The 20,215-nt window shown below is 42.6% G+C and overlaps 1 protein-coding gene across 3 annotated transcripts in view; it reads left to right on the forward strand.

The window, feature by feature from the left end:
* Nucleotides 1-20,215, forward strand: part of SORBS1 (sorbin and SH3 domain containing 1) — a 177,383-nt gene that overhangs the window by 94,665 nt on the left and 62,503 nt on the right. The window contains exons 1-7 of one of the 3 annotated variants that reach the window (XM_075154481.1): nucleotides 1,356-1,992; nucleotides 10,669-10,724; nucleotides 12,352-12,417; nucleotides 14,510-14,605; nucleotides 17,631-17,750; nucleotides 19,283-19,309; nucleotides 19,481-19,596. In XM_075154481.1, the coding sequence (XP_075010582.1) occupies nucleotides 1,961-1,992; nucleotides 10,669-10,724; nucleotides 12,352-12,417; nucleotides 14,510-14,605; nucleotides 17,631-17,750; nucleotides 19,283-19,309; nucleotides 19,481-19,596 (513 nt within the window). In that variant the 5' untranslated portion in view covers nucleotides 1,356-1,960. Of the gene's footprint in view, nucleotides 1-1,355; nucleotides 1,993-10,668; nucleotides 10,725-12,351; nucleotides 12,418-14,509; nucleotides 14,606-17,630; nucleotides 17,751-19,282; nucleotides 19,310-19,480; nucleotides 19,597-20,215 lie in introns of those variants that run through there. The other 2 variants (XM_075154482.1, XM_075154483.1) reach the window with 2 other exon arrangements.

Below are 20,215 nucleotides of genomic sequence, written 5' to 3' on the forward strand. Positions count from 1 at the left end.
ACGACATGGGGTTTTTTGGTTCTTTTAATATTTTTTTTCAGAGAGGACAGTAGGGGCAGACCATTTAAAACATACTGTTTTCCATCATCCTTTATTCTGACTGTTGAGATGTCTGAAATAACCCTCTTCCTCCTCCACCCAAAACAAATACATCTGACTTTCAAAGGGGCTGGAGTCTAAACCTAGATCCAGACCTGAATTTTGCAAATAGCCTCTGATATCTGCTGGGGTAAGTGAAACCGAGCTCCCCAACATTAGTCTTTTGGGACATGGTAGTAATTGTGGGCTTGGAGGCCCTTTGTTTACCCTAATTAGAACTACCAGTGGCATGTTCACACTGAGGTATGGGGTTGGTCTTAAATGAAGTAAGATAGAGCAGCATTTTCCCAACTCTTCTGGACCCTTAGCCAATATGCCAAGTCAGAATTGTGCCTATATTGACTAACAATTAAATGCTTCATTTGGTGGAACATAAGTATTGGGGTGCTAAAAGGTGTATTGGGAGGAAAAAGGAGAGCTTGTGTTGCTGACAGAACCTCAGTCAGCGTTTCACAGTGCATCGTATGGGTTTACGTGTGTAGGTATTTGGAGACCTTCGTTCTGTGTCTTTCACTAACATTTTACTGAAAGAACCTGAAGTCAGAGTAAGCGTTGACCCACACAGTAACCTTTGCTCTACGCCCTTCTGCAGTCAGCAACTCTTGCCATCTGTGTTGCTTTCTAGGTCTTGTTTGAATGCTGAGATGCTCACCTTGCAATAATTTTCAGTACATTTTTTCAATCTGGGAGTTTGGCAGCAGATCAATGCCTGTACACGCATATTTGAGGAGTCAAAATCCAGAGACAGGCTGCAGACAGAGACACTCTGGAGTATCAGTCACGAAAGCCAGCAGTGCTTGGAGCACTGGTTGCTGTGGTCTGGTGACAAAGGACAGTACCAAGAGATTTGAGGGTCTCCGAATTATTTCCACTATTAAGCTACCACTTGGTCTTGCATGAACCAACCTCCAAGGTCTGATTTCAGGAAGTCTTGGTCCCAGTCATTTGTTCTGTAGACATTCACTGTGGAATGAAGGATGTTCCTCTGCTGCTACTCATCTTCCTTACCAACATGCTGCCCAGACCTGGGGATGTGTGAGTATACCCTCACCCTCCTAAAAGCTGGCACCACCTCCACTTCAGTGCGAGTCTTGGGCTGTCTAAAGAGGAGCCAAGCTGCACTATAGTGGGGACACTCCACGCTAGGGATACCCTAGTACAGCTTGTGGCTTAAAAGCTCCCTTGATGCCTGTTATGATGCCCATGGAGTGGGCATATAATATGTAATAGCCATGAAAGCAGTTAGTTTCACTTCGTGTCATGTCAGGTATTTATGCTACAAACCTCAGCTGCCAAGTGCAGAAACTTTAGCTGCCTCTTCAGCCCCTAGCCATTGAAATACGATCTGCCATGTCCAGTGCTAATGAAAATATTCCTTTCTTGACAAGCAGATGCTGCCTAGTTGTTTTTTTTTTTTTTTTTAAAAAAAGTGCTTTTTCAAGTACTTTCCCTGTACTTTAATATTTCTTCAAGGTCTGCCTGTCACTTCCCTTCTGAAGTGCATCCCATACCCGTGCTGCCATGGAGTGTCACCTCCAAACTTTCTCTCTTTCCTTTCCCCAACTCCAGAGCTGCAGGAAGAGTCAGTGTCACTGATGACAGTGACAGGGGAATGACAGGCAGGCTGGGTGGGGGTGGCTGATGGTGAGTAAGCCTAGTGACAGGATGGGGTGACTAAGAACCAGCTGGCTAATTAAAGCACAGTAGTAGGAGGAGCAGAGTATTTAAGGGTGCCAGAGAGAGAGAGATGCCTCCACAAATTTCTTGTTACACCTCAGCAGCCAAGTGACTGGGCGACACAGTGAAACGTTTCCTTAACTCTTTCGTGCCCCTTATGGAGTGAAATCAAGGGACTAAGAAAATGGCACCATTAACTGAAAAGCCTGAATCAAGGTAAGGACACTGGTATGTTTTTTAGTCACAGTTAGTCAAAGCTAGCCCTCCTAGAGCTACTGTGAGCTGAGCACCCAGGACTATACATGACACTAGTGTATGCTAATGTGCACTGAGTGGGTAGGTCTGTTGGGGCAATACACATTGATTTTTAGATTGCTTCTTTCATTTGGATAGGTATTTCAAGTTGCTGCTTGAAAAGAGAGGAGATACCAAGGTAGTCATTACATGGGTTTGTGTTCTCATTAAGGGAAATAGGCAGGTCCTTGCCTCCTTACCCTAATGACTGGATCTTTCTCCTGACTATTTTTATGGGAAGGAGGGATTGAAAGCAACTCCTGAATGCTGATTCTGAGGCTATTGCTAAAATGAAAGTGATGAGAATGGATGTGGAGTTCTCGGCAATATGTGAATTTGATCACCTGAGGCTGGAGGAGTCAGAGGGAAGTGAAATGAGGACTGGAATGTGACTTTCTGCTATTTCTGGAGACACTTTGAATGTCAGACTGTTGCTTAAGCCAGCAGTTCGGTTTTCTCGGAGCATTTTCAGTACTGAGTAGAGGAGCAGTCACTGTGTTCTTCATTCCAGCGTGTAGGTGACTTTAGAGGCAGCACAGTCCAACAAGGCTAGCAAGACAGCACTCCAGCCTGAATTCCGTGGCGGGCACAGGTTTGCTGTCTGGCCTTGGATGCGTGACAGTGACCAGCCTTCTGAGTTTTGCTGGGACCTTTTTGTGCCTAATATTTGGGCAGATGAATCAGTTCCCTGGAATTTCTTCTAGTGTAGCAATGCCTCCAGGTTGGAAAAGGCTAAGGAGAATGACCCTGTCTAATTTCAACTTGCATCCCTAGGCTTGTCAAAGATGTGTTGGAAGTATTGTATGCCTATTGTATCCCCATATGTGTTGGCTAGACTTAGCTTTATGTGATTCCCTGGAGATCATTGCAGTTGTGTGTAAATGAGACCAACTCTCAAACTGGTTTTGCTTATTCGGAAAATATAGAGAGCAACCTGTAAGACATGCACCTTGTTACACTGTGCCAGCTCAGCTGATTTCAGATGTTGCATAGAATAGAGGCCAGAATCTTCCATCTCTGCATAAAATAGGAATATCATCTATACACCTTGAAAAGTGTTAGCTGTTGCTTAGTGAGTGTTTGTGCAGAGCTTCAAAACAGCTAGTGCTAGCAGAGGTCATAACTAAAAATTGTTTGGTGTGGTTGCCACAGTGAGCAGTCATTACTGCCTGTGCAATTCCTCTGCCTTACACAACTAGGAATCTTGGGATGTGTCTGGGATGGTATAAGGTGGTCTGTAGCATTAAAGTATCTGGTTTATATGTCAGAGATGCATCAGAATCTTCCCTCTACCCTCATTTTTGTGAAATGTTTGTAAGCTGTATTTGAACTTTGAGACACTAGTCAATCTCTAATTAGTTTTTCTACTTAATGCAACTTCCTCTTATTTACTACTTCACTGTTTGAGAGTGTGTGACAGAGGTGAAGACAGCCTTTGTAGTCTTTGTTATACAAAATCATGCAAGAGAAGTTGCTGGATGTTGTTTAGATGATCTAACTCATCGTATTTATAGAATGCCATTCACTGTAGTAAATGCAGTGTAGTGTTTGTGTCCCTCAATCCCCCGGCCAGCTGAATGGATCCATTGTTGTATATAATTAGGGCTTCTGGAATTTGGGTCTGTTTATTTACAGCAATTGTTCTGCAGAGGCACAAGTGGCTCCCTATCAGAGGTGTACAAAGAGTTAAGCGCAGTATGCAGAGCACCCCAGATGCGCAGCTCTTACAAGTAGACTCACAACAGCTTGAACTCAATGAATCTTCTGTTTCTTCCAGCTGAAGTATAAAACCAGCATCCTCTTGGCTAGGTGCGGTCATTGCAGATTGTTTGAAAGATTCCCCTTTTACAAAAAGGTAAATCTGATGTCATTGAATTAATTACCCCTTACCTGTAAATAAATCCCAATTTCAGTAGTTGCAAGCTCCCTGCCCAAATTCCTGTATGAGTCTCAGTTAAGTGTCCTGAACGGTCCCAAGTTGCAGTATGGTGTTAAATCATTTACAGCTTTCCCTCTGGAGCTGGCAGCCTGAGAGCTGTGCCCAGTGAGTTCCCTTGTATAGGATGTACAGCTTGTTTGTAAAGTGCTTCCATCTATGAGGTGTTAGCATACATATCACAGATAAATCTGAGCAGAAATCTCAGCTTCTGCTGCTCTCAAATGCTGTGCCTTGTATCTCCTGCTAAGGTGAATATAAGATCTTATTTAAAATATCCTAGAAATTTTTATTTTTCTTTCAGAAGTTTTGAAATGTACATGTGAGCTTGGGCATATGGGTGTGGCACAAAGGCATTTGCTTCTTTGGCAGACCTGAATGATACATGGGGCATAGCTATTGTCACCATGGTCTCAGCCATCAAATACAAAAAACAGAAGGCAGTCATGACAGACTGGGGAGGAAGTCAAAGCCCAGTTACAGTGTTTTTAAAATCTATTGTAATGAGAAGAAATGTTTTTGACTGTAAGGCTACTGATAAGAGCGGTTAAATTATCCAGAGGGAACCAGCGATGCACTGCATGTCAAGTTACTCTTCTGACTGCTCTGTGCCAAACAACCCTCTGGACGGCTGTTTTCCAAGCCCTGTGCCTGTAGCAGAGCATGAGGTTGATGGCTCAAGCAGGAGCCGCCTTTCATCCCCACAACCCTGCAGGTGTAAGTCATTGTCGCTTAATGAAGTTTCAGTGGCTGATGTGAAATTATTCCAGTCTATTTCTTTGCAGGGAGGCCCCTGGAGACATCAAATCACTATCTGAACTAGCACTGACCGTAGAATAGTCTTTAGTAGACAGACTAGAATTAGAATGGACCAGAAAAGCTGATTACCTTTTAAACCTTGCTTTTCAGCTGTTGGGCATGTCAGCTGTGGGCTTTGCTCTCTGGTTCTGTGACATTAAGCAGAGTTTAGACTTTGGACTGACAACCTTTTAAAATCTTCTGCTGTTTGCCAGATTTTAATGAGGTGGGTGACAACATGCAGACCAGTTGCTTTGGAAATGCTTGTTTACAGGCTTGCAAAATGAAGACCCAGAGGTGCAATCGCTTCCTAAAACTGCGTGGATGGGGATGAGCACAAGGAGGAAGAGCTGCTTAAACAGAGAAATTGTGTGGTGCAAAACAATTTAGCTGTAGCTGTTCATGAATTAAATTTAGGTTGCAAATCAGAAACAGCATTCAAGCCATAAGAGGAATGAGTTCTGGAGCAGGCTTCCAGGAGGAGCAGTGGAGGCAGGAAACCTTACCAGTTTTAAGCTGGAACGTGAAATGTTCTTGTACAGGATTGTATGATACAGTTGCCTGCAATAGAATGGGAGTAGGGCTGATGACCCAGGAGATCCTTTTCTGCCCCCTGCTCCAAAAGTGGTGACCTTGAACTGAGTTAACTCAGGTTGCAGCTGAACTTTGTTTACTCTGAAGTTGATGACTGTACAATGACTTAGTTCAAAAGCATCTCTGAGTTCTTAAAGCCACATCTCCTAGTTTACATTTCCTATTTGACTTTTATTATTCAGAGTGACACATTCCTCTTAAATTGCACAAAAACTGGCACATATGCACCAGATAACTTAACTTTGCCTGTTAGGAAGGAAACAAACACGCACCATATTTAAAAAAAATAGCAGTGATAGTCATATGAAATATGCTATGTTTATTTATTCTAACAGCTGTAAGTTCAATTATTTATAAGAACACCTTATCCAAGCTTGTGTTCTATGCTGCCATTTGTTTCATTTAGTGAGCTTTCACTGCTCCCTCTCTGCAGTCTTAATACTCGCTGAAGAGCATAGGGAGGCTGCTATCTTGTACAGAATTGGTATGATTCTTCTATGTGCACTGCTCGCTTATTCATAGTCTTTTCATGACATTTATTCTTAGGAGCATAATGTCTTCTGAAGGAATGACAGGATGTTCTTTAACCCGTAAAATAAAAATGACAGGCAACATATTTCTCTCTGTATTTCAGGATAAGAGAATTTGGATACTTGGAGAGAGAGCTGATTGCCTGGATTAACCTGGAGCTGCCTCCTGTATTCTAGTTATTTTTTCTTGCCACATTTTATGTGATACAAAATGAGAAGTGCAGAGGAGATGTGCTTTCCAACAAGTTCCTTTAAGCAGGGGAACCTCCTGGTAGGATGCACTGGCTGCAGTGCAGCCCTTTGCCCGATTTCCAGATTTGGGACTCCACGTGGCTGGTTGAGCAGAGCATCTGGGTCAGGGACACTGGTGGCAATGTGAGAAAGGGTCTGAGCCGGAGGCTAAACAAATGAGTACTGTCAGTGATGTGTGAGACCTGACCAGGTGAAAAGTTAAGTTTTGTGATTGCTAGTCATCCCTTAAGTCTGAAAGCTTACCATTTTTCTAAAAGCCTCAACTCCTAGATTATACTAATATAAATAAGAATTTCATTTTGCACTTAAGTGCAGCCACAAAGCACTTAAAGTTCTTGTATACGGAGAGAAAACTTTCAAAATGTATAAAACTTGGAACTGAGAAGATAAAGCAGGAGTCCAAATCTCAGGAATATAAGGGACCTGCCCAATAAATTTTGAATGCTCATCTCAGGTTTAGCAATTGTTTTAAAATCCTATGTGAGTCATTAGAACTGTCAATAATAACAAGAGAAGAAACAAAAGGAAATTACTTTTCCCCACACGCACGTTATACGACCAAAAATAACCATCGCCTGTGACTCTTAGCTGAGATACCAGTGACTTAAGAGCGTGTGTCCTTACTTGGAACTATTAATGAGCTGTTTGTTACCCCCTGCCATTGTAGGGGGAGTACTCGAATGTTTAGAGCATGTGAGATAATCCAGACACATGCTGTGCAGAAGTAGTTGCCACTTATCTGCATTCCACCTAAATAGGCTTCTAAATGCACTGCCCTTTTCCACACCAAGTAGGGAAGGAGCTGCAGCCTTGGAAGAAATGTGCTGGGGGTGAAAGGGGGGAAGGAAGCGTTAAACGTCAGTCTAGAGGTACGACCGAACTGGCAAGGAGTTGGTGGATGTTACATAGGGACATTGGCATGCTCAGGGTTACAGCTGCTGGCTTATGCCTTGAGGAATTCATTACCTTTCATTGTGTTTTGAATGTCTGCAGCTTTGAAGCCTTTGTTGCTAGTCTGTCACATTTCAGGAAAGGCATGAATTCCAGTCTGGCAAGGAGACACTGGTTAGCTGGTTAGAGCAGGGAGCTGGACGGAGACACTGGGGGGGTTTGGAGTTCTGTTTTTTTTTTTTAAATTTGTTTTGTTTTGCCTGGTCTGGCACTACCAGTTTCTCTGTTTTTAATATTGACACGAGAGATCTCCTTTTTGGTTCCCTTTGAAAGGCTCCCTTCTGAAGTGCTGCTGTGCGTACTTGCATGTGTGTCTACAGGAACGGCTTGGCTGTGACTACAGGAAGTTCTCGAGGGGAACTGGGAGCAGCAAATGTTTCCAGATCCATCTGCTCCCACAGCCCACGGACAGCCTGTCTGGCCAACCTGGCAGGGACTGCTCTCCAAGGATGTACCATCCAAACACTGACGGCACACTGACTTACAGCATGTACCTTCCCAAGTGTTACAGCGGGCAACACTTTGCTGTACTGGGGCCGTGGAGGCAGATGTGCTATCTGGCTGGACTGTGTATCTGGTCCCAAGAGCAGCGTTAGGGCTAAGATAGGCCTAAGAGGACTTCAGTATGTGGTTTGGGTTAAGCATATGGGGGACAGATAGAGTAACTCTGTAGCCCTGATGCAAAAAGGCACTGAAGCATGTTCTCAACTCCAAACGTGCATCATAATTTCCTCAGCAGCGAATCTGTACACAGATCCTCAACTGATCAAAATCAACTTTTAAGTGGAGTTTCTGGAGTTACACCAACCCAGGCACTCAGGATTGGTTACGCTCACCCCAAGCACGCTGAATCCATTCTGTGTATGGGAACTTGCACTAAGTATGTGTCCGTTTGAGTGCTTGAATAATGCTGATTAGTTTCACGGTAGGTGAACACTGAATGCTTGTTACTTTAATTGAATTCCATAATCGCTAGTAAGTGTGGGGATATGTGGAGAAGTCATTTTTCTAGGTCTAGTTCTAATGAGTTTGTACACCTCCTCCATTTAATTTTAGCAAACTTACTTCTTTAATTGTCACTTTATTTTTAACCTCAAATCACTTCTTGTGAAAAGTAATTTGTTCTTTTAAGGCCAAATTATGCTTTTTTTGATATTAATTCTTTCCTTCATGCTTTTCTTAATGCAATGAAGGCCAGGGCTTGACACTGTAAGCAATGTCAAGACTCTTGAGTCAAAAAGACATCACTGAGATTGGAGTTTTGTGGCAGTTGTGGTGTCAGCGTGGGGTCACAAGTTTAATTGCTCAGATACTGCCATTGTGGAAGGGGACCTGTGTTGCTCTGGGATTGCAGCAGCAGTGGACCATGCCTTTGCCCAGGCACATGAGCTAGTATTTCCTCTTCTGAAAAGGTAATACACTAGATTTCTTCGCGCGCCCCCGCCCCGCCTTTTTTATCTTGTATACCAGAGGAAATGGCATTTTGGGGATGCTTGGAGTGGAAGAAACTTTCTGTTGACTTGCATGAAGCCCATGGAGAGGGCCAGTGCTGACTCAAAACTTCTGGGTACCAGCAAGCTCCTCAGCTTCAGAAGGGCTTTAATACTAATGCTGAGTTGAGACTTACTGCAACACTGCCCCTTCTTGTGGTTTTCTCGCTGTCCTATGGAGCGACTTGGATTTATCCAGTGAGTTTAACTCATAACAGTTTTCCATACGTAGAAGAGCGTGATATTGCTACAAACCTCCTTAGCCTGGATAGCCTATCATTTCAGCCTGTTTCTTTCTGCTTTGCTTGAGCTAAGGCATCTTTCTATAACTGAAATGTACGGAGATCAGAAAGACCATTATTATTAAGTACATTTGTCTAAATTTTCAGGCTTTGTCAACTATTACTATTTCAGGGTACTTACTGCTAATATGAAATGGTAGAAACAAAAAGCAGATCCTGTACAGGCAGGCAAAGTCAGGCAGCAGACCTTTAAGTTGGGCTCAGCTTTTGTTGTTGACTGGCTTTAGACTGCGTGCTCCACTTCACACTGTGTTTTACTGGGATCAGCTTGGAGTTAGGCTGCATCCTGCTGAGCCTTCACCAACCCACAATGTATATCTTATGTGGATATTTTAATGAAGAAAATATTTAAATAATTAAGTGTTGGCAGCTGTTGCTAGAGTGGCATGCTGGAGAGGCCAGATATTGGCTGGTTTTACAGACTGATCTGTAAAACCATACTACATTTGTTTGTTGAATTTTTTTTCTTTCCTTTTGAGTATCTGTTGAACATGCTCATTATATTCTGGCTGGTACGAAACAAATGCTAGTTAAGAATGGGGACGCTTGAGGCAAGAGAGCAAATTCAATTCCCTGAAGGCAATTTCCACCTCTTACAATGTCCCACTGCTGCCTCCAGTTCTTGTAACAGGAAAACAAGTATCTCCAACTCTCTTGTTTAGTTTTTTGTTTCTCTGAGCAATTTTTCCCTATGCTTCAGAGATTAGCGTCTTTGTTTATGCATGATTTTGCAGCTTCAGATACCTATTTCTAGTCGTGTTGCGGAAGCCGTTAATTGGCTGGAGTTACACTTGATCTCAGTCTCTTTAGCGCTAACTTTTGAGGGGTGGGGGAGGATTGGAACACAAAATTGAAGGGTTTCTAATTCAACCTAGGACCTTTAGAGAGTTGAGAGATCTTGGACTTGTTTTGTAGAAATGCTGCTCTTTGACTATTCAAACCAACATCTGTGGTGTGACATTGAAACCTGTTCGTTTGCTGCAGGTATCAAGTCCCCACAGGACTGGGCACTGGGTACGAATAGGCCCCACAGTTGTTCTCCGTAGTCTGTCATGACCATGAAAATTGACTTTTTTCTCCTCTGGTCCCCGTCTGGTAGTTTTTCTCTTGGGCTGGTAATTTCAGTGCCTTTGGTCCCAGGAGGATTAAAGCTTCTAATTTTAAAGTTTCACTTACTGGAGTCTGATCCTGAAAATATCAGCGGCACTGCAGGACTGGAAATGATTGGTGCAGAAGTTAATATGCATTTTGACAAATATATCTCTTCTGTATTGTAACATCTTTCAAAGGAGAGACTGACTTTGATCTGAGCAACAAATCGCCTTGAAATCTGGCAGTGGTATAAGTTGAGAGTTTTAGCTTCAAGCTTTTAGTCACACTGAGATTTTTTTTATTTTTTCTTAAAGGTGATGCATATTTTATATATTAGAAGTAGCCAGATTTGCACTTTGCCATATATAGATTCTTAGGCTTTATTCACTATCTTACTATTTAATGTTGAGGATTAGTCTTAAAGTCTGAAAGTAGTACCTATATTGGGTGGAAATACTCTTTAATTTCTGATAATTATCAGCAAAAAATGTAACTGGTGGTTGACATAAATCCATTTGGGTTTGGAAACTAAATTTTTTGAAGGAACTGTGACTATTACCTTGACCTTTGTGATGTGATGAATGTTCAGCATTCAGTGCTGTCTGGGCAGACATGAAACTTAATGTAACCATTCTGCCTTTCACTTTAAACAGAGATAAACAAAATCCAGAAGTGAAAAAGGCAAGTCCCGCTGCCACAATGAGCTCTGGTAAGTCTGTGTTGTTTTCCACTTGCCCTCATTGGCATTGCTTTTTATTACTAAAAATATTCCTGTCTGTTGCAATTACTCTTTCTTTTTTTTTTGACTCTTCTTCTGCCTCCCAGAAAAGAGTCAAAGTCCTTGAAAGCTCAGGGAATCTGACTATTAAGGCAACAGCGGAATGTCTTCGTAGTAAAAAGTGTCCTGGCTTTGCGTTTGTTGTTTCAATTTGGACCATAATGCTCAAAAAATGACTAGAAACATTTTGAGCTGGAATAGGTCACTTTAGCTTCTTTCACTTTGGGATACAAGAATTCAAAATTATTGATTACCTGAGAAAATTATCTGAAAGAATTTGATATGTTTTAGTAGGGGTGAATGCGAAGTTTGACATCTGAATAGGAAAAATTACCTGCTCAAAGAAAAATGAGGGACCAGGAAATGGGGGCTGGTTGGGAAGAGGAAAACTTCTGGGCTTGTCTGAGTAAGAGGCTAAATCAGAGTGAAAAACAAAGTAGACACCATACTGAAGTGCCATATGTAGGACCTGTGGAATAATATTCCCACTTGATTTTAGCACCTTATCAAGTCTCAGCTGGAGTATCGTGTCCAGTTTTTAGCACCATGTTTTGAGAAAAATGTGAACCATTTGGAGAGAGTCCAGAGGAGAGCTAGGAGACTAATCAGGGTCTGAAAAACATGAGCTGGGAATTTGGCTTAAGCGTTAATAAGCTTCCAGGTTGTGAAGCACTGGAACAGGTTGCTTTAGGGTGATGCTGGAAGTTTGTAAGAACTCATTAGGCAAACATTTGTCAGCAGTGACAGAGGTAGATTTGCTTCTGCTGTGGGTCAGGAATATGGCTTTACATGACCCTTGGAAGTCCTTTCTAGCACTATCTTCTGTGTTTCTCTGAATTCACAAGAGCCAGTTTTATTCATGTCAGCTGAAGATGTTGCAGACTTGAAAAATCTCTCTTGAAAATCTCATCATGGAGCTGGATGCCATACAGAATCACAGAATAGTTTGGGTTGGAAGGGACCTTTGAAGGGCATGGGCAGGGACATCTTCAACAAGATCCAGTTGCTCAGAGCCCCGTCCAACCTGACCTTGAATGTTTCCAGGGATGGGGCATCTACCACCTCTCTGGGCAACCTGTGCCAGTGTTTCACCACCCTCAAAAAAAATTTCTTCTAGTCTAAATCTACCCTCTTTTAGTTTAAAACCATTCCCCCTTGTCCTGTCGCAACAGGCCCTACTAAAAAGTTTGTCCCCATCTTTCTTATAACCCCCTTTAAGTACTGATAGGCTGCAATAAGGTCTCCCTGGAGCCTTTTCTTCTCCAGGCTGAATTACCCCAACTCTCTCAGCCGTTCTTCATAGGAAGCAATATGCACATACAGAGGCAGTCCCTGTTTAAAAGAGGCTGTGATCCAGGTAGGCAAGGGGAAAGGAGAAACAGGGATGTCATCCAAGGGAGGTTTGTGTCTCCAAGCAATGCCTCATGAGATAGTAGGAATACTTCCTAGTTCCTGAATCAAATAGTGCTGACCCATGGCATTCCCTCATAGTCAGGGGTTAAATTCGGTTGCAGAGGTTATAACCCAGAAGTAATCTGCTTCTTCATTTATCTTACAGAACACGAAGAAATTGGTGTTGCAAAAACTGTTGTCAATGGGCTGAGCAGCAATGGACAAGAAAAAGGTGGGTTAAGAGTTTCAGAGACATCTCTGCAGCTCCCCCTGCATGTCAGCTGCGTGATGTGGTTGATTTCCCGGGACATTCACTACAGCAGGGGTTTCCAAATTTAGTTTGCTTGGCGACTGTTACAAGAAAAGCCTTGTGCTGCACCATGCCAGCAGCAGCAGCATTTCTTAGCTGAACAAGTGTTCTTTGTCTCTTAAAGGTGGCAGGCTGGATTTGCCTCTCTCTATATTTTTAGTGCTGTTTTGAGGAAAGCTGTGCACTACTTGTGGTGCTTGTGAGCACCTGTGAATCAATATCTTAGTGTGTTTAGACAGTATGGGTTTGTGGGTGCCTATTGTGTGAATCCTGTTAACTTCAGTGGGAGGTGAAGGTTTGAGCCCAGGATTAAAGGGCAGGAACTAACCATTTAAGTAATAAAAAAACTCTGTCATTAGCAACGACAATTTAAAACCCAAACTTATCTAAACAAACCAGTCTTCATGTTAACATCAGCAGGTTTGCAGTGTGCTTTATAGCATTCAATATTTGTATAGTGATGGTGTGTGTTTTGGCAGAGTGAAAGTATGTGGTTGTATGGGTTGGTTTTCTACTGGTTTCATTTCCTTTCTTTTCCTTTGATGCTTTTTTATAGTGGTTACTATTTTGACTGCATTGTGGATCGATGAATTCAGTCAGTTACAGAGCAGAACAGAATTAGGGTTGTTTCCTAAACCACAGGCTGTTTGGATTTGGGATCTATTGTATTCACAGGGTCTCCAGTGCTCAGGGAGAAGCATGGGGAACAAGGTTTGATTTGGGTTCCTCTTTTATAAAAAAGGAATTTAAAGCAATCCCATCAAATTAAAAGCTAATGATTTTATGAGGTTTGAAAAAATTCTATTAAGCTTTTCCCCCATCCTTTTGCTTGAGAGCCCTTTTCTAGGTTGGTGAAGTCTGTGCTTTCCAGTTTTGCCAGGGACCAGAAAGATCTGCCACAAGAGGGGGTGTACTCACCACCCTGATGTTAATGCTTCCCTCAAGCTGGCCCAGTGCTCAGTATTGGTGTGTAAAGTATTAGAAATGCAGTTCTTACTCCTGATTTTGCAGGCCTGAGAAGAGGTGGCGTGGAATGTGAGGAGGCATCTAGCATTTTCCAGTTATTACGTGCAGAAAGCTAATGGCTTCTAAAGGAGAAAACCCTGGCTTTGCAGAAATCAAGAGCACAACTCAAGTTATTCTGGTGAAGCAGTGATTTACAAGATGTTTATCTTGGCAGATCCTGTTGAGCTTCACCTCTGAGTAGTTTTGCCTTTGTGGTTTTTTACCACCACCATGACCCGCCCCCCCCCTTTTTTTTTTTTTAAAGACTTCCACATTAGCTGCAATACAGAGTCAGAGGGAGAAAGTAGCAGCTGTTTTGTAACAATTGCTAGAATTTTGCGCAGTACTATGTATGGTTTTCCCCTATGTTACTACATGTAGTATAATTAGTGTGCTGGCTGATGGAGTCCAGTAGAAATCTCTTCAATTTACTGTTTAAATGGATGGATTTTTTCTGAAACGGATATTTTGATGCTACCCGTTGGCATGGGACTATTTCAAGATATTTCACGTTTCATTTCCTTCTGTTGCTGAACTTGTAAAATATGTGCCATAAAATCCAGAATTCATGTAACGTGGCTAGTTTAATGTTCCTCTCTCGACCTTTCAATCCTTGTTTTCTCACTTTATTTTGTTTTAACTGAGCCATATTAATATTAACGGAACGTTTTTATTTTTGCATGTAGTGTATCTCAGCTAAATGATTACATTAAAATTTTTTGCTGGCTTCTAAAAACTAATGCTTCCAGATTCTTTTTGCCTGCAGCATAGTGGCAGTCAGCAGTTAGTCAATTCAGTAAGCAGTTCTGTATGCTGCATAAAACAGACAAGTCCTGAATTAGGGCGAATGAAGGGATATTTTTAACGGTTGCATCACTGCTTTCTGGACTGCTTTTGTATTTGAAATTTCCTGCTATTGTGTCTCCCAGTACATTAGAAAATTTTGTGGCATGCTTCCCAAACTGTTCTTCCCTTTTTGGATGTGCCATTTAAACTTTTGTGTTTGCAGCTGTTGACGTCCCTTTATGTACACGCTCTATTTCTGCCGTTAAAATAATCCCTGTGAAGAAAGTGAAAAGTTCTCCTCACCTAGTGCTGCCTACAGGTATCTTCTTCCTTCCTCCCCCACCATGCATTAGTTGGCCATCATTCCCTCTCTCTCTCTCTCTCTCTCTCTCTCTCTCTGTCTCTGTCCCTCCGCTTCACCCACGTGCTTTGGCTAGTTTTCAGCTTCATCCTCTTCTCACTGTTTCCAGAACTGTAGATTTCATCAGTAGGTAATAAAGTTAGCTCTTTACGGCACAATACACTGTTCTCAATTATGCTGCTCCTCTGCAGACATAATTGTGTGTACTTGAATCTGGGATCATTGTAAGCTCTTCTACTAACGCTTGGTTATGAATAATATTGTTATTACAGCCTCACTTTGAACCAAACTCCTGATGAACCAAATAATGTTTCCTGCGTTTCTTTAGTCTTTATGAAAGTAAATGGATGTCGGAGATGGTATTTTACAGGTTCAAGCATCGTTCAACATTGGTGGGATGGTTTTGTTTTTCTGTACATACACTGACTTTACAGAATCTTCATATGGATAAATAAGGATGTTAGGCTGTCTGTCATCCCCTCCCCAAGCACATATTTTGCCACTAGAAGTACAAGATTATTTTTGTACTTTGCTGGATTTGGACAGTCAGACTGCTCTAGTTGGTACTGCTTGTCTCTCCTAATCTGTCACACATGTGCTCTCTTGGACTATTACAGTGCTAATGTCATATTTATTACCACCTGCTGGATTTTTATACTGAGAGTGTCAGATTTTTGTTTTCTGGCATTTCACCTAAGTTGTGAGGGAACATCTTAGGTATTTGTCTTCCTCTCCCAAACTGAAAGAGTCTGACAATATTTTATTTTCAAAACATTTTAATTTTGTTAGTTCAGAACATTTTTTTCTGATTCTTATTGTTTTGATTCAGTATACAGGTTTAATATGATGTATGGAAATAAAAAAAGTGTTTTGATTCCCAAATTTGATTCTCCTCCAATATGATGGAAACATTTATGGCATGGTGAACTCCAAGTGTTTCCATTTCTCTCCAGTGCCTGTGAAAGGAATTTAGGTGTAGGAGCATAGAAGAACAGCTAGCCTGCACTCTCTGTGGATGTCTAAATCAGGCCTGGTGACTCCAGTGTGTCCATGCCTCAGAGTTACAGCACTCTTGAAACTGGAGTCCCAGAGCTTAAGCCATTGTCCTCTGGTTTGAAAGGGGGTCCGTAGAGTCCTCGGGCTGCGTGTTGTGCTGTGTGGATGGGAACGATAGCCAGAACTGGAATCCTGACTCTATCTGGATCATGCGAAAATCAGTCAGAAAAGTCAACTTCTATTTCACCAGGCATGTGGGTGACCTTAAGGCATGATCAGTTGTGTGGTGTGAGTGTAAAAACGTGGTATATTTAAGGATTAAGCAGCATTTGATATGTGTGTGTGGATAGTCTTTCCCCTCACAGAGGCTGCCTCAACACTGCCTAAATGAACTAAAGGCTGAACTGTAGGAAAGTATCCTCTGATTCCTTACTTATTCCATCCTTTCTCCAGTCCTAAGTGTGGATCTGAAGCTATGCTTTTTGTGAAATCCCTAAAGCATGGGAAGCCCACGTAAAAGCTTGAACTGTGGTGATTCCGGCATAGAGAGCTTTCGATGTGAGCCACGTTTGACATTCGTTGAGTCTTTTCCCTTACTGCTGTTGTCCATCTGGCACTATGGATGTTTCCCTATATTGTGGCCACCTTGGCTGTGTTTTGTGTGTTTTGCAACCTTAGTCGAGGTGTTGTCGTGGCCTATAGCACTGTACTGGTGTGGAATTAATGGGGCATTATCTTACTGAAATCAGCCAAGGAATATTGATCTGCACAAACATGGGCTGTTGTCTGGGCAATAAGCAGCAGCCTTTGCCCCCTCTGTCCAGTCTGAAGGCATAACTTTCAGTATAACAACAGTTCCCAGAGAGGAGCTGCATCCCCCCAGTGCAGAGATAGCATGATCCTCACCCCATAAAAATAAAAATCATCATGTTGTCATTTGTGTAACGCAGCACATGCTTAGTACCTCTTCAGTCTCCCTGTGCGGTGTGATGGTAGGACTAGCACCTCTGTTTAGGTAGGTCAAAATGAAGTCTGATGGCAGCTGCAGGGTCAGTGATAGTGCACGAGAAAGGGAGGTGATGTGTTTTCCTGTGGAAGTAGCTTGGATAAGTGAGAGACTCTTTAGGCTTATTGTTTCTGTAGGTATCTTAGAGGAAACAACTCTCCGGAAGGATTTTAAGTAAGGGGAAGAAGATAGCCTTGAAGTACTGGTTTGTTATTACTTAATGGGATGACAGGAGGGAAAAACCCAAATCCGTGGACTGAAATGCATGAAGGTAAGCCTACATAGAAGCTGTGCTGAATCGGGCCTCAGCAAGGACACTGGCATGATCTGGTGTCTGGCTCACAGGGTGATCTGAAGAGGTATATGTTAAATCTCCGTCTAGTTTTTGGGATTTGGGTTCCTATGTCAGAGGGTGAAACGCTGCTGCGAAACGGGGAGAGATGGTAAGGAGGTGGCTTGCAGTGCCCCACTTTTAGATCATATTCAGCGCAGTTATAAGATTTTATCCTCCAGTGGTCATAAGACTTTTTTTTTTCTTTCAGTCCTGGACAAAAGGCATTTTTAAGGCTTCAGCACACAAATCGTATTGCTTTATACCACTGGGACATCCCTATAGAAGAGCCACAGGTGTAATGGTAGAGTGTCCTTGCTAGTACAGTATCTCCACACAAAGCAGACCAAGTAAAGCAAATGGACGTGTGAAATTTGGTTCAAATACTCATCCTTTTTTCCTCCTCTCTTAGCTCTGTTACACTGACTCAGAACTTACTTTTACATTCATCAGTTACATGAATATGAAACTGCTTTGATTTCTCAATGCTTTAAATCCAGAGCTAATCTTCATCTGCATAAACATTACTAGATTGATTCACCCGGAGGCAGCCATGCTAAAATTACTCCATAGAGCTCTGATGCCTCCTGATAGCTTTGTATCATCGTTTGTTTCGATGTATCTCCTCTGTGCATGTGCATTTCCTGTAGAAACGGATCCCACGAAAGTCTGCAGCGGAAAAGGAGCTGTGACCCTCCGGGCATCGCCAGCCTATGAAGAGAATCGGAATATCACTTCACCGTGTCCTCGGGATGTTGAGCAACCTGAAAGTAAGTGGGTGGAATGTTAACTGGAATACGTTACTCACAATAACTTCAAGGGAGGTCAGTCCAGGGTCTTGAAGTGACCTTTTTAGCTCTGATTTAAAGCACAAAATCCTGTAGTGTAGTCAGAAACCTCTTGCAAGAACCAGACCAGTGGAGGGAGACTGACTCCTGTTCTCTCCTAGTGCAGGTTTCGTGACCACTCACTCATTGGCTTAAGTTTGTTTACAGCTCCCTTTTGCTGTCAGGAGCATCAAAAACTATCAAATCTTTTTTTTTTTTCCTTGGCAGGCCCATGTCACCTCCTTTTATCCCAGGCATGAGGTGGAACAGAAAGAGGACAAGTGGTGCTACTGCCAGTGTAGCATTCACTTGGGTTGTCAAGGGAGCGGGGATAGCATCCCAGACAGTGTTGCCACAGAGCTCTGCCATCTTTCAATAGCAGACTTGTAATTACTTAATTGTAGGAGACAGGCAAAGCATAACAAACCTGGCCAGTGTCGTGGGTCTGGCAGAGAGGATGAACTCCCAAAGGCAAGATGCCGTTAAGGGGGAGGGGGTCAAACTTGCTCTTGAAAGCAAAGCATACATCGTTTCTGACTGTATTGTTGGAGGAAGGGCAATTCCATTAATTCCATCCCCAATGTGCTGCTTTCTGCTCTGTCTTCTCCTCCCATTCTGCTCCACCCGTGACCTACCCTCTTTTCATGCTTGCCATTCTCTGTTTCTTCACTCCTACCCCCCACCATTGCCTCTCTTCTTTCTGTTGATGGCTTCATAAATTTCCAGCAATCTGAATGGCAGTGAGCCCATTACTATGGAAATCAGCTCATTAATATTTCCTTTGCTTACTCTTTCAATCGCTTTATGAAATGTGCTTTGGAGCTGGAAGAGTTTTTTGCATATTACTTAAACAGCAAAACTGGTAGAGGGGTGGGGAGGAGCCCAGTGGGAGGTGGGTAAATAGGTGACGAGACCAATGCATCTAGCTGCAGGGACTGGGTTGTAAAGTGACATCATATTTTATAAGTCCCTTCATGCACATGCACTTAATCTGTAAAACCTGACCTTATTTATTGGCAGTCCTTTATCTCAGTTAATCATACATAGTGATTTTGATAAGCATAGATATGTCTTCATAGCCTGTATCATGGCTGAATATGGGGTCCCTACATTTCCAGTAATTTATGGTGTCTGGATGTCAAGCTGCAGCTTTAGAAAGTAGCTAGCTGGGCTGCCTTTTTGCCTCTGAAATAAGAATGTCAATGAACAATTGTTTCTTCATTGCTCTGAATGAATTGCCTTGTGTTTACAAAGGTCAGAAACAAGGAGGGCATCATGTTTAGGGCTGGTCGCTATGGTAATTAGGCAGCCCTGTCAGAAAGCATTTTATGTGTGAAATGAAGTAGCTCGACTCTTAACCTCAATTGGTACATGTTTTCTGTAAATGTAACGGTTTATTTTTTTCCCCTTGCTTTTCCTTTATGCCTATCCTCCACCCCCACCTCTTCCATCCCTCCTTTCTGTGAAACGCTTAGGTCTGGAGCCAGAAAACCCAGAAACAGGTACAAACATTGGCTGCTTATGTTGTTGCTTCTGTTGCTTTCTTGGAAGTATTTCTTGTTGCCTGGAAAAAACAGAAAGAAAAAAAAAAAGGAAGAAAAGAGTCCCCTCCTTTCGTTCGTCCTGTAGCTGGAGGGAATCCTCTGTGATTTGAGTTTTCCTTCCCCTCATAGATGATTGGAGGTCGTCATCTAACACTGATGCCAACGGGGATGCCCAACCATCTTCTCTGGCTGCCAAGGGTTATAGGAGTGTGCGTCCGAACCTTTCCTCAGACAGCAAGCCACAGGTAAGCCTTTCTTCTGTGACCCTGAGGGTGATCTTCTGGGTTCAAGCACTGGATTCATGGTCAGGAGTCCTGGGCTGAACTCGAAACTTTGCTGCAGACTGGGTAAGTTGCTGTGCCCAGCTTTTCCTACCTTTAAAATGGGGGCAACACTGGTGTCAGCAGAATGCTGTGGAGCTCGTGTGTTCAGGCATGCCGCAGTGTTTCCTTGGTGGATGACGGAGGAGGACCGTGCTATTTGCTTGCAAGAAAAAAGGTGGAGTAGTCATCTATTACTGTTTTTTGTCTTTTATGTTGGTCTATTTTCTAGAGGTTGCTGCAGGCTGAAAGCAGAGTTACACCCTACATTAAAAACAAGATATTGGGGAAATGCCTTTCAGTTTTAATACTGTAACTGATACAAGCCAACAAGGGAAAGGTTATTTGTACCTGAAGGTAAATTGTTGAAGTGAATCTGTTAAGAGAAGCGTAACTTCATCCTTTTTCTTTTGGGTGGTCGGTCTGCACAGAAGCATTCTGAAAGCTGATAAGGAAACTCTTTGTTAGAAACCACTTTCTTGTGTGGAACGGAGTTCCTTTAAAGCCTTGTCCCCTATCAGGGTGACTGCTCCCATCATCAGGG

Source organism: Calonectris borealis, chromosome 7, assembly GCF_964195595.1.
Source record: "Calonectris borealis chromosome 7, bCalBor7.hap1.2, whole genome shotgun sequence".
Taxonomy (NCBI): Eukaryota; Metazoa; Chordata; class Aves; order Procellariiformes; family Procellariidae; genus Calonectris; species Calonectris borealis.